The 13,573-nt window shown below is 43.0% G+C and overlaps 2 protein-coding genes across 2 annotated transcripts; both read left to right on the forward strand.

The window, feature by feature from the left end:
- The first annotated feature begins 3,556 nt into the window (after positions 1-3,556).
- On the forward strand, positions 3,557-7,058 carry yars2 (tyrosyl-tRNA synthetase 2, mitochondrial). The gene is made up of 5 exons (XM_062461049.1): positions 3,557-4,444; positions 4,707-4,874; positions 5,171-5,326; positions 5,882-6,052; positions 6,658-7,058. Exons 1-5 carry the CDS (start codon positions 3,657-3,659, stop codon positions 6,815-6,817), a joined length of 1,443 nt encoding a protein of 480 aa, XP_062317033.1. The 5' UTR covers positions 3,557-3,656; the 3' UTR covers positions 6,818-7,058.
- A 1,109-nt stretch (positions 7,059-8,167) lies between these two features.
- On the forward strand, positions 8,168-11,839 carry cdkn1bb (cyclin dependent kinase inhibitor 1Bb). The gene is made up of 3 exons (XM_062461055.1): positions 8,168-8,919; positions 9,229-9,358; positions 10,209-11,839. The coding sequence occupies exons 1-2, from the start codon at positions 8,472-8,474 to the stop codon at positions 9,345-9,347; spliced, it is 567 nt and encodes a 188-aa protein (XP_062317039.1). The 5' UTR covers positions 8,168-8,471; the 3' UTR covers positions 9,348-9,358; positions 10,209-11,839.
- The last annotated feature ends 1,734 nt before the right edge of the window (positions 11,840-13,573 follow it).

The following is a 13,573-nucleotide window of genomic DNA, read 5'->3' on the forward strand; positions in this document are numbered from 1 at the left end:
GACCCTCTGTCTTAACAAATGATTAAAAAAAAAGAGAAGAGTTTTGGATCCATACTTTGCGATCATGCTGCTCTTTCTTGTCATGTCCTCAATAGGCTTCCATACTTCAAATGTCCCCCCCCCCCCCCCCCATACGAGGATAAGAAAGTCTAAGAAACTAAACCAAACATGTGCAGTTCACTGTGCATCACGCATCATGACGCTACACTAAAAGCACAAGTGTGCTCAGAGAAGATGCGACATAAGACTCTTTTATACGTATTGTTCCTCTATTATGCCTTTTTGACAAACACAGGTATTTGGCACTCCATCTTGTTTTGTATTCAAGGGCTGATCCAACTCTTAAGAGCATTGAACCCTCACACACACACAGACAGAGCTAGGCTGTACTGCTCCTCCAGTCTGCCTGTTAACCTGATCACCCTCTAGGCAGACCCCTGCTCCCACATCCCTGTTGCACCTCCATATGGTCTCTCTCTCTGTGTCTTTCTCTGCCTCTCTCTCTCTCTCTCTCTGCCTCTCTCCCTGTCTGTTTCTCTCTCTCTCTGCCTCTGCCTCAGTGCCTGATTGGCTTGCATTGGTCTTCTCGTCTGGTTGAGGTCCAGGGGTAAACACACAACTCCTTGTGGGTTGTTGATACATGAGAACAGTTATCAGAGTTTTCTACAAAATACACTTTTAGTGGGATATGAATGTTATGGAACTGTCCTTTTCCATTGAAGAGTTTCTCCTCTGCAATGTCACAAATGCATGGTAAGAGACTGCATCTGAATGTTAGGGTCTTTTATAGGTATTTTATTGAATGAACCTGGTTACCCTTGAACCAGGAAACATCCACATCACCCTTCCACATCACCCTTCAGACTGTTGAAATCCTGTAAGAATCATCCGAGCACATGTTTTTCTGATGGTTTCAATGTTGTGCAAAGTTTTGTACGTATCTTTTCTTCATCAAATGATCATCTAAATCCACAAGTCCTTGATATTGTGTGATGTAATGGACCCATTATCCCCTGCTCTCAGAAACGGGTGGTAGTTATGATTTGTGCATAGATCATATGAATATGACTGCTTGCTTGCAAACGCATAACCTAAAGGTATACAAGCTACTAACAGTAATTCAGATTTGTATTCATCTGTTTGTAAAATACCTTTGATTGTTTTCAAATTGTACAGTATGTTTTAGTTCTGTTTTTTTGTTTTTTGCTTAGCCACATAATTGTGTCATAATGAAGCTGGGTTGTATTTTTATACAAAAGCAGAGGCAGATTCATGAGTATATCTGAAATGTTGAATATTAAGGTTGAATAGTGCAATGTAAATAGATTAATGGGTAACAAAGTAACCTTCAATGTGTGTATATATATATATATATATATATATATATATATATATATATATATATATATATATATATATATATATATATATATATATATATATATATATATATATACACGTATAAATACATATATATATAGATATGGATTCCATTAGGGACATTCCTTTTGATTCCTATGTGGAGTGGGAGGGCAGTCATATTTGTTCCTGTACGTACAGGCTGGTACGTACCAGCCTGTATGTACCAGCCTGTACGTACCAGCCTGTATGTGCTGGACTCAACTAGAGCAACACACATGACTTGCAATTTTGTGACACATTATGTACTGTTAACTTTCACACACTAACACACAACCACAGAGCACAGCCAAGCTAGCTCAGTGTGGTTCCAACTATGCTGGTTTTAGTCTGTAATACAGTGATCTCAGGTTGAATTTTAATACCTATTAAAGGGGATGTACAGTGTGTGCCCTACACCATCCAAAATTAACAGATGCTCTATAGCTAGCCTCCATGTGTTAGAAGCCAAAGGTTTGTCTTTTATATGTGACCCTATTGCAAAACTCTGTTCTCATGGGACATGATGCACTCATAACTCGTCCACTTTAACATAATGCACAGTGGGATCACAACAGATGTAATTAAGTAACAAGATGCAGTAACTAAAATGCAGTATGTTGTCGTAACCCACTCCAGTTGTATCCTGCTATTTTTATGGATTACCTCCTCACTTGCTGCTAAAGTACAATAATAACTCGCAGAACTATGATGACGCCATGTCTTAGAACCCATTCAGCATACCCTTGGTGCTCTTAAATGGACACAATACTTGTTTTATTGGTGCAAATGGTCCCCATCTGTAGATTATTATATATGTTTTCACTTTTTAATGATAAAGCACAATTTTACAATTTTATAATTTATGGCAAATTATTTCGTGGACCACCTGGCTATGGTTCGCGGACCCTTAGGGGTCCGGTGAGCCCACTTTGAGAACCACTGTCTTCGATAACTAATTCTCCCGCCGCCTGTAGTTGTAGTTTACATTTACTGCTCATGTTCACTTGGAATGTTTAGTCCTTGTTCGGAAGGACTACACACAATCTGTGCCTTAGTGTGCCCATGCCATATGATACGACACACGTTAAGGCCACATAGACACCCCTATGTGCGGTAGCTGCCATCAACTGGAAGGTCGCCACACAATACAGCGTAGAGACAGGATATGAAATCACGATGGAAATACGTAGGGAAGCTATGGGAGCGATGACTGTTTTTTCTTCTTATGTGGCATAGAACCACAGTTCAAAAGCATGTTCCTACATTTGAGAGGATGAACAATGACGGATACCCTTATCACTCAAATTCATTTAAACAGACTGAAACAAAATGGTTGGAAGTACTTTTAAGCCGCAATCCCATAGGAAACAAGTCATGTAATTAGTGAAATTTAGAGATGTGCTGTTTTGTGAACTGACAAGGGACTTTTGATATGTATCAGGGAATTTAGTCTTTCTTAGTCTGAAATTAGCTCAGGATATAGCGATACATTCGCCTTTTTCATTGTCAGGTGAGTGAATAGAAGCCTACTCTGCCATACAAGTAATATGAAAATAAATTAATATGATCATAATTATAACAAACTTCGTATGTATGACAGGGGCAGAAGCTATAGGAATTAAATTTCTTATTTTCTTTTTGTTTTGTAATTTCCTTAATGTCAGAGTTGATGCAGTGATTTTGTGGCTAGTGTCATACAAAATAGACGGAAAACAGCCTTTGGATGTGTTTATGTGTACTGTGGCTTGGTAACAAGACTGTAAATGTTTGACGAATGTATATCTAGTCATTAAACAATAAACAAGTTGACTTAAAAGATTTCAAAATAAAAAATATTTAAAAGTCCAAAATGTATGTCAATCTATGATTGCAAATCGTATAATATTTTAACACTAACTTGTTGCAGCCATCAACTGAGACTTTTATTTTTACGAAGCAATACGGCGCCCTTTGCTGGCCTGTTGACAAAACTGCAATACAATCTTATAGGCTAATAAACATGCTGACAATGGTTCAACAAGTCGAAAGTAGGCTACATTAGCAGTTCACGCATGAAAGTGAGAACATTTTTGTAACCTTTTTAACATTCTCTCCGTCTTATTTTTGTAAAAAGTAATTATTATGATTGGCATAAATTTAATAACCTGCCCAAAATGTGTCCACGTCTGCAACCCTGTACACTAGATGGCGCTGTGCTTTGACCTTTTTACAAGCACGAAGTTCTGCCTCTCCACAATGTTGTCACATTTTCCAATATGGCGGCGTCCATAGCAAGGAGATGTACTTATGCATCGCGGCATGGTTTATGCATCATTTTAAACAAAACATTCGTATGTGTTACCTTAAGATCCAGATTTCATTCATCTTCTATTTCGCCAAGCGGACTTCTGTTATCACTGAACAAACGCGGTATTTTGAAGGATGCTTTTCCAGACAACGCCGCCCAAGATCAACTTCCTCGGTTACTCCAGTCTGGGAGCCAGAGCGTGTACTGCGGCTTCGACCCCACCGCGGACAGCCTTCATGTGGGGAATTTACTTGCCATCATCGGTCTTTTGCACTTTCGGGGCGCAGGTCACAATGTCATCGCGGTGGTCGGTGGCGCGACGGCGCAGATCGGAGACCCGAGTGGGAAAACCAGCGAGAGGGAGAGGCTGTCCGCCGAGGTTGTTGCAGAGAACACTCGGGGAATCAGAGACAGCTTACAAAGAATATTCACCAACCACGAACTCATCTTCCACGATAACTCCAAAAAGCTTGGCACTGTGACTGTATTGAACAACATGAGTTGGTATAAAGACTGGAATTTGGTGGCCTTCCTGTCAGAAGTGGGCAGGCATTTCAGAATGGGGACTCTGCTCAGCCGGCATAGTGTCCAGTCAAGGCTAAAAAGCCCCGAGGGAATGAGCTTGACGGAGTTCTCTTACCAGCTCTTCCAAGCATTTGATTTCTACCACCTCAGTCAGCATCATGGCTGCAAGATTCAGCTCGGGGGGACTGATCAACTGGGAAACTTGATGTCTGGACACGAGTTCATTCACAAGTAAACACAAACACTATCACTAACTAATTACATTTACACCAGCCCCAACGCGACCAAATGAGCGAACGACACAAACTAGCAGCATTTTGCTCTGAAAAAATAATCCAATAGGCCAGTATACAAAAACAATATTTCTCACCATGGTACATCATCCACGTGTGTTTGTCTACCTAAATACCGTCAGACAGCTCTACATTCTATATGCACTGAATTTGTATGTCGCTTTCGATAAAAAAAAAACCGTGATGTTTGTGACTGGCAGGGTGTCGGGAGAGGAGGTGTTTGGTCTGACGGTTCCGCTGGTCACCAGCTCTGCGGGAGACAAGCTGGGGAAGACGGCGGGGAACGCGGTGTGGCTGAACAGGGATAAGACCTCTCCGTTTGAGCTGTACCAGTTCTTCCTCAGACAGCCCGACAGCAGCGTGGAACGGTCGGTGACGCACGACCACAGTTTAACCATGAGAGGGTTGTTTTCGAACTTGTGTGGGAGGACAGCTTTGTTTAATAACCGAGGACGCGGCCGTTAATTATAGTTTTCTTAATAAAAAGTTGGGGAGGGACAAATTTGCCGTTTCCAAAAAGTGGGTGGGAGATGTCCAACTCCCTTGCTTCATTACTGTGTGTGTGTGTGTGTGGGGGGGGGGCAGCTGGTGTCTAAGTACAGGGAAACTGCATACTGAACCCTGTTGTGAGGTTAGAATCAAAAGTCGGTTGGTTTTGTTGCAGGTACCTGAAGCTGTTCACCTTCCTGCCGCTGGGGGAGGTGGAGAAGGTGATGGAGCTGCAGAGAGGAGATCCAGGTAGGAGGCCGGCTCACAGACGTCTGGCCGCTGAGGTCACCAAGCTGGTCCATGGCAGGGAGGGTCTGGAGAGCGCCAAGAGGTAAGAGCCACTTCCTGGTGTGTCACAGCCACAGGGCGGAGTCACAGCCACAGGGCGGAGTCACAGCCACAGGGCGGAGTCACAGCCACAGGGCGGAGTCACAGCCACAGGGCGGAGTTGCCTGGTGTGTCACAGCCACAGGGCGGAGTTTTGTATTCAAATATGGATGGGAAGACTGTTTTAATAACTGAGAATGCCGTCATAAATTTTATAGTTTTCTTGATCAAAAGTGTGGGGGGACGTATTTGTTGCTTACAAAAAGTGTATAATGCAACCTATGACCCTGCTTTGTGTGTGTGTGTGTATATATGGTATATATATTTACATTTAGTCATTTAGCAGACGCTCTTATCCAGAGCGACTTACAGTAAGTACAGGGACATTCCCCCGAGGCAAGTAGGGTGAAGTGCCTTGCCGGCCGGGAATCGATCTGGCCACCTTCTGATTACTAGCCCGATTCCCTAACCACTCAGTCATCTGACTCCCTCGATATATGTGTGTGGGGTATATTTATGTGTGTATGTCTGGTGTGTGTGTGTGTGTGTGTGTGTGCAGGTGCACCAACGCGCTGTTCCACAGCAGCCTGGCGGCGCTGGGCCAGATGAGCGAGGCAGAGCTACAGGAGCTGTTCCGCGAGGCTCCCTTCCACCAGCTGCTGTTGGAGCCAGGGACCACGGTGCTGGAGGCCTGCCGCCAGGCAGGGGCCATTCCCCCGGGCCCCCGAGGGTAGGGCCGTCACCTCAGCCACCCTACCTGCCCTGGGTCCCACCTCCCACTCCACCAGGCCCCCCCTGTCCTCCCCTGTCCTCACCTCCCCTGTCCTCATCTCCCCTGTCCTCACCTCCCCTGTCCTCACCTCCCCTGTCCTGTCCTCCCCTGTACTCACCTCCCCGGTCCTCCCCTTTCCTCACCTCCCCTGTCCTCCCCTCACCTCCTCTGTCCTCACCTCCCCTGTCCTCACCTCCCCTGTTCTCCCCTCCCCTGTCCTCCCCTCACCTCCCCTGTCCTCACCTCCCCTGTCCTCCCCTCCCCTGTCCTCACCTCCCCTGTCCTCACCTCCCCTGTCCTCACCTCCCCTGTTCTCCCCTCCCCTGTCCTCACCTCACTTCCCCTGTTCTCCCCTGTCCTGTCCTCACCTCCCCTGTCCTCACCTCCCCTGTCCTCACCTCACTTCCCCTGTTCTCCCCTCCCCTGTCCTCCCCTCCCCTGTCCTACCCTCACCTCCCACCTCACTTCCCCAGGGTCTCTCGTCCCCTGGTCAAATTCTGTCTCTGTTTAGTTCTCCTTTGTTCTTCCCACCAGTGTGTGTGTGTGTGTGTGTGTGTCTCTAGGTACCACATGGTATCAGAAGGGGGTGTATGGATGAACCACAGCCGGGCTGATCATCCAGAGCAGGTGCTGACCCCTGGCATTCACATCCTGGCCAACGGCCTGACCCTCATCAGGGTGGGCAAGAAGAACTTCTACATCATCAAGTGGCTCAACTTGTGAAGACTCTGAGGTCTGAGGGACTGTCTGTAAACCAGCAGAGAGACAGGAAGTGATGGACAGGAAGTGATGGACAGGAAGTGATGGACAGGAAGTGATGGACAGGAAGTGATGGACAGGAAGTGATGGACAGGAAGTGAGGCTCGCTTGTCCTGTGGATTGGGATGCTGTCCACTCAAGTTTGTATGGATGTGATCTGTACGCAATATGATAATGAAACATTAAACATGCATCAGAACTGGAATATTCCGTGGAAGAGTTTTGTCCAGTGAGGCCTGCCTGTATATTTTCTCTCCCAACACTAATCTAGCACACCTGACTAATAATCAGCTGGTCGATCAGGTAACTAGTGGTGAACATTGAGGTCAACACCACTAGGTGTCGCTGTCTGCTTTCCCATCGCAGGAAGGGGGACCAGCATCCTGAGGGCAGTGGGCATGAACTGTTCACAGGCACTGCAGTAGTAACATTATTGTGGAGAGTAAAAATATTTTTTTATTTATCAAAAAACTAACGCTGGAAGTTCACCATTTTATTTTGATGATTCGTAATATTTTGAGATTAATTATGTTTGTATTTCACTTGAGTTAGACACAGGAGTGCAAGGGCTTCACAGAGTACTAGTAAAATATGTTTAAAAATCCACAGGCAGCTGCTTTGGATATTTGGTCATTATTTGTATATATTATTACATACAGTCGTCGCGAGGGGAGATGCTTTGCCAACTCGACTTTTCTGACATCAAATTCTGCCTTTTACTGTTAGTCCAGTTGACACAAGTGTGTCCAAGACTTATAGTGGAACTGATATTGTCATTTAAAAAACGGGTATAAATACTACTTCACATTCAAAATAATAGTATAAATATTCAAACTCATTTTCTGAATTTATAAAGTTGAGTTTTGGAGCAATAGAGCCGACGGCCTCAGTTTCTGGTTGGGTGTATTCTCAATGTTTGGAGCTTTTATGGTGCTTTTTATGGTACCTTATTTTCACTAGTACATAATTACACCTACAGTGCATTTTTATAGTCATAGTATTGTATTTAAATGCTTGAAAACACCCATTATAATTCATTATGTAATAATAAAATATCAGAGATAAGTCTTAACATTATTTAAAAACATGAAATAGATGTATTCAGATCATATTTTATATGGATGAGCTGATAGATTTCATGTGTCCGATCATCATTGCTCTGCAGTTGACATCAAGTTGCTAAATTGCGTTCATTGAGCTGTGATGTTGCAACGTGTATGATCACCTTAAGACGAGTAGGCGGGTTCAAACTGTTTAACCAATGAAAGCCCTCCTCTGTGTTAAATAGCTTTCTGTGTCAATCATTTTTACCCCAGCCTGCCTGCCCTCAATCGCCATATTGGGTACTGAAAAGGTTTGTCTGTTATTTCTTCTCTTACTACGAGAGTCGAAATTGACAGGAGTGGCTTCAGTTACGGCACTTTGTTTAGATGATCTGTGGAGACTACTTTTGCTCACATTGCCATATTGGCAGTAACTTTTCTTGCCCAGACCTATGCATGGCATGCGTGCGTTTGTGTTGATCAGTCGTTTTTACGCCTGTTTTCGGTCGCGGGAAGCATAGACGAAATACGCATTTTTCAGTGTTCCTATTTGGACGTTCTTTGATTCTCAGAAAATGTCAAATGTTCGTCTTTCAAATGGGAGCCCGACTTTGGAAAGAACGGATGCCCGATTGTCGGATCACCCCAAACCTTCAGCTTGCAGAAACCTTTTCGGCCCGGTGGATCACGAAGAGTTAAGGGAGAATTTAAAGGGACATTTGCAAGAGATCGAAGAAGCGTCCTCTGCAAAATGGAACTTCGATTTTGCAAAACATATGCCGCTCGTGAACGGGAAATTTGAATGGGAATTAGTGGATTGTAACGACCTTCCTAATTTCTACACCAGAGAGCAACGATTGGAAAAGGGCGTTTGTCCGTCAGGGAACAACAGTGTGGATCTAAACGGCAATCACAATTGCATGGTGGCTCTACGACAGCCCTGTGAAAGCGCCGAGAGGTCTGATAGTCAAATGGAGCGCAAGGACCAGTGCACTGGGCAGCGAAAAAGACCAGCTTCACATGGTACGGCTTCCGCTGATGAAAGTAAAAAATATTCTGCTGCCAACTTTGGTAGCTGTCGACTGGATACAATGAATTGTGTATCAAGTGATTTAAATCGTTGCGAGCTGATCTTGCATGTAGCCTGACGTTGAAATAGTTGGAACATTTGTTACCGGTATAGCGCACTGAGAAAATGTTACAAATTGTCAGGATGGAACATTTATCGGTGGGCTACCACATTATATAGCCGAGTGCTTTCTTTTTCTAACTGTCGTGGTATTTTCGATTTTTTCTCTCATTGATCTAAATGTCATTACTTTTTCCTCGCAGACCCCTCGTCCCAAACTAAAAGGTCACACACTAGCTCGGATGAAGTTAGTCGCTGCCAAGGCATAACGCACTCTGTGGAACACACACCCAGGAAAAACAACCCCAAAAGTCAAACGTGAGGATCAGAATGGTAAGTCCGAAAATATAAAGAAATACTGATGGACATGTGTAATATATGACTTCAAGCTCAGTAGCACAATTATCAGTGGGGTAGGCCAAGCTAAATGAACACGGCGAAGATGTGTTCGGTTTTAGTGAGCCAAAATTCGGTGGTCATAGCCTGTCAACCGGAGACTTTGGCTATGTAAGTAGTTACATGACACTTAAGACAGGCCAACGTTTTAATCTTATGCTTGCCATAGTCTCCGACTGAGATTATTTTGTAGTTTACTCGCGTTTACAGGCATTTAAAAAAAAAAAGTTTTTGTATAAACAAATGGCCTATATATTTTGAGGCACTGCATGGTGTGAGAAAGGGTTAAACTTCAACGGACTACACATAGGCATATTTACTACAACCGTGGCCACGGTGAGGTATAGTTTCCGACGAAACTGTAAACAAGTCTTCAGAACAACACTATAGTAACACGTCAGCAACCACTACCCCGGGCTGAAGGGGCAGGGCCCGCTAGTCTACGCACTGGCCTACTATTCTGAGAATTTCGTATAACAATATCTGACTATTGTAGTGAATGTAAACAGGCCTATCAGCATTATTTGATAACCATGTTGCGTTAAACTGCCTATAACCGAGATTAAGAAACAATTAGGATATTGTAAATGCAGTCGTTTCAGGGAGATTTCAGATGTTCTGTCGGAGTCAAACTCCCTGTGGTGGGTTTTGATTTGTATCGTTGTCTCAACCTTGCTGCTGACTGAAAAAATCCCAAACTTTTCTCTGTAAAGGAATAGCCTACACACTGTTGTGACACAAGTGTTGAGCTGTATCCAATAACAGATCTTTATTTTTCTTGCTGCAGATCAGGTGTATTTCCTTTTCTCCTTGGTATCCAGAGTGTTTGGCCGGTTTGAAGAGGAACTACAAAGTAAATGAAACATATCAAGTCTCCATGGGCTGGGGATGCTGTACTCGCACTGAACAGAAACACTAAGTTCTGGCACTCATAAAGTTACTGCCTCCAAAGCAGTCACATGTAGCAGTGTGCAATTAGGTTTAATTTCCTTTTTTGCTCATTTTTTTTTTATTTACTACCTGTGTGTGTGTGTGTATAAGTGTGTGTGTGTGTGTGTGTGTGTATATATATATATCATATTTCCTCTCCATATGTAGCACATAAAGCGTATTAAGATTGAGAAATTTCCTTTATGTAAAACGTGTGAATTTGATTTGACTTGAAGAATTGCAGTGTAGTCTAAGAAATGTTTCCAAAATGCTGTTTATTTTGTTTTTCCTCTAAAGGCAGTGTGACTTTCTTTGAACACACATACACACACACACACACACACATTAAATCCTGCTACATTTGAAAAATGATCATGGATTACCTAGTCAGTCATCATTCAGCGAGCCTTCTCCGTTAGTTTCTCAAGTGAAGAACGGTACATATGTAGCCTTGTATATTTTTCTTCCTCTTTTTTTGACATTTCCATGTCACTAATTCAAAGTTCTCTAAGATTGGTCACCCAAGGAAAATTTTGCATCAGCAAATTACACATTTCCGTTGTGGTTTGGTAGTATGTGAAGTTGCCCAATATTTATTGTAACCTGTTTTAGAGACGATCAGTGTAGGCATACATTTCTCTGTTAAATTCTGGAATGTTTTATTTTTCTCTCTGTAATTTTCCTCCCTGCCCGCATGTTAAGTTATATTGGTTTGTATTTTTTCGAGGTGTGTGTGTGTGCGTGTGTGTGTGTGTGTGGGGTACTCATTTACTGAAGGATAAGGACTATACTAACTGCACAGGTAGTATTACTCATATACTGTAACATTCACTTGTTGACTGGCCCACATTTCTCTCACTGTGGGTGGGCAATTCTTTGACTTGTACAAGGAGGTTTTCTGATTAGTGGAATACCCTACAATACCAAATACATGGTTGCTTCAGTAAAGATTTGTCTGTACTATACATTTTCATTAGTTTTGACTTCACATTGTATTCCCAGTATACTTTGTTTTTCCCGTTGTATGCATAGTGTATGTTATTTTTACAATTTAAGTTGTTAGCCTGCTGATCATGCTAATGTATGCATCCCAGATATCTTCCATTTCATTTACGTAGACATGGGCTATCCAGACGATAACATTAGGCCTATATCCATCTAAAGTGCTTCTCAGAAATGTCACTTTGCCTGTGTATGTGTGTAAATCTTTGAGGTGTACCTGTGTACATAACTTTGTAAAAACACTGAGAAATTATACTAACTTATTTATGTCAAGCTTTTTTATGTAGAATAAAATGGGTTTTTGATTACGGTTATCCAAAGTGGCATTTACCTTTTATTATAATTTTTTTTTTTTTTGTAAAAGCATATTTTTGGTAGTTTTTATCTACAAGGTTGCAAACTGAGCCTGATAAAATATTTGATGTGCATTTTGTAATGTGTGGTTATAAAATATGTTGCAATCAATTAAAAAAGAAAATGGAATCATCTAATTTGTTGATGTTTGCACTTGCTCTAAACAATCTGGGTTGCACATACACTAACTTGCTGTTAAGTGGCACAAATATATTAATCGTATATCAAATCCTGTCTTGGAATGTGTCGTTGAAAAACGACAGTATCTTTGTCAGACTAGCCTATGTAAATAGAGGTACACGGCAGTTGTATGTATTTCATTGCGTCATTGTTTATGCATTTGTACAAACTGCAGGCCTACCTGGATTTTCAAAGGTAGGCCACTTTTCAAAAGAGAAAAGTGAGTCTTGACTCTTAATGCTTGTCATGGAACGCTAGTATTGTGTGTTTGAAGACTGACTGGACCCGCTCGTGCGCATCGAGTGCCACGGCTTGTGCCACAAGTTATACCTGCATAATTGTCAAATTCGCACGTCCAAATTACTGCTACCGTGTAGTTAAACGATTTTTCATAACCTTTACACCTCGGTTGAAGGGTTTTATTATGAAATGTCCCTATATCTGTGCTTACACGTCTACGTACAGGGTTTGTAAAAGTCGACCGTCGTCTAGCGCAGAGCAGACGGTGACACTCCCAATATGATGAAATCGGCCAGTTTTGAAAACAGCCCTTTGATTGACGTTTGGCCCAGCCAATCAAATGAAGCCCAAGCGAAGCACACCACTTGTTGCAGCCAGTAACATTTGTATGGTGGCGCTGCTGAAATTAAGTTAAGGATTGCAGATAAGTAATGTAAAACCTTCTCAGAAAATGAGTAGTATTTAATGTTTTAATGTAAGGTGTATTGTACTTGTAAAGTATATACAGGTTTTAACATGCGTTATGATTTAAGTATTGTGTGTGTGTGAGTGTGTCTTTCATGACAAATGGTCTTGATTATTTTTTCAAATATTTTTTAGCTCGTTTCCAGTACTTGATCACTTATTTTCATTGTTATATGAAATATGCTATTTGGACAAAAGATAATAGCTCTGCGCACCAATGTGGTTTTCTATTACTATAACTGATATAACCATTTTACATCATATTAACAATATCCTCAAATTTCTATACATTTGAGACAATCTCTCTAAGACACACATTAATGTTACTATTCATTACGTTTTTATTTTTACAATAAACAATCCAGTATTTCATGAAATTCCATCACATCAACTACAAGGCAATCCATTACAATGGACTGGGATTTTTCTTCTAAACTGTTCTCCTGACCCTCCCAAGGCATTTAGTTCTCCTCTCATTCATTTAATTCATCTCTCCTCTCCTGTCTCCCTCCGTCTCTCCCTCCCCCTTCCTCTCTCCCTCTCTCCCTCTCTCCCCCTCTCTCCTCACCCCCTCTCTCCCCCTCTCATCCTCACTCCCTCTCTCCCCCTCTCTCCTCACTCCCCCTCCCTCCCTCCCTCTCCTCTCCCTCTCTCCCTCCCTCCCTCCCACCCTCCCTCCCTCCCTCTCTTCTGTCCCTCTCTCCCTCCCTCCCTCCCTCCCGCCCTCCCTCCCTCTCTCACCCCTCCCTCACTCTCTCTCCCTCCCTCCCTCCCTCCCTCCCTCCCTCCCTCCCTCCCTCCCTCCCTCCCTCTCTCTCTCTCTCTCTCTCTCTCTCTCTCTCTCATCTCTCTCTCTCTCTCTCTCACTCTCCCTCCCTCCCTCCCTCCCTCCCTCCCTCCCTCCCTCTCTCTCTCTCTCTCCTCTCTCTCTCTCTCTCTCTCTCTCTCTCTCTCTCTCTCTCTCTCTCTCTCTCTCCCCTC

The sequence above is a fragment of the Osmerus eperlanus genome, chromosome 5 (assembly GCF_963692335.1).
Source record: "Osmerus eperlanus chromosome 5, fOsmEpe2.1, whole genome shotgun sequence".
NCBI lineage: Eukaryota > Metazoa > Chordata > Actinopteri > Osmeriformes > Osmeridae > Osmerus > Osmerus eperlanus.

Coding starts and splice junctions, on each gene's coding strand:
- yars2 (XM_062461049.1), top strand. CDS start 3,657: ATGGCGGCGTCCATAGCAAGGAGATGTACTTATGCATCGCGGCATGGT. Junction 5,327..5,881: donor GGTCTGGAGAGCGCCAAGAG/GTAAGAGCCACT, acceptor GTGTGTGTGCAG/GTGCACCAACGCGCTGTTCC. Junction 6,053..6,657: donor ATTCCCCCGGGCCCCCGAGG/GTAGGGCCGTCA, acceptor GTGTGTCTCTAG/GTACCACATGGTATCAGAAG.
- cdkn1bb (XM_062461055.1), top strand. CDS start 8,472: ATGTCAAATGTTCGTCTTTCAAATGGGAGCCCGACTTTGGAAAGAACG. Junction 8,920..9,228: donor AAAAAGACCAGCTTCACATG/GTACGGCTTCCG, acceptor TTTTCCTCGCAG/ACCCCTCGTCCCAAACTAAA.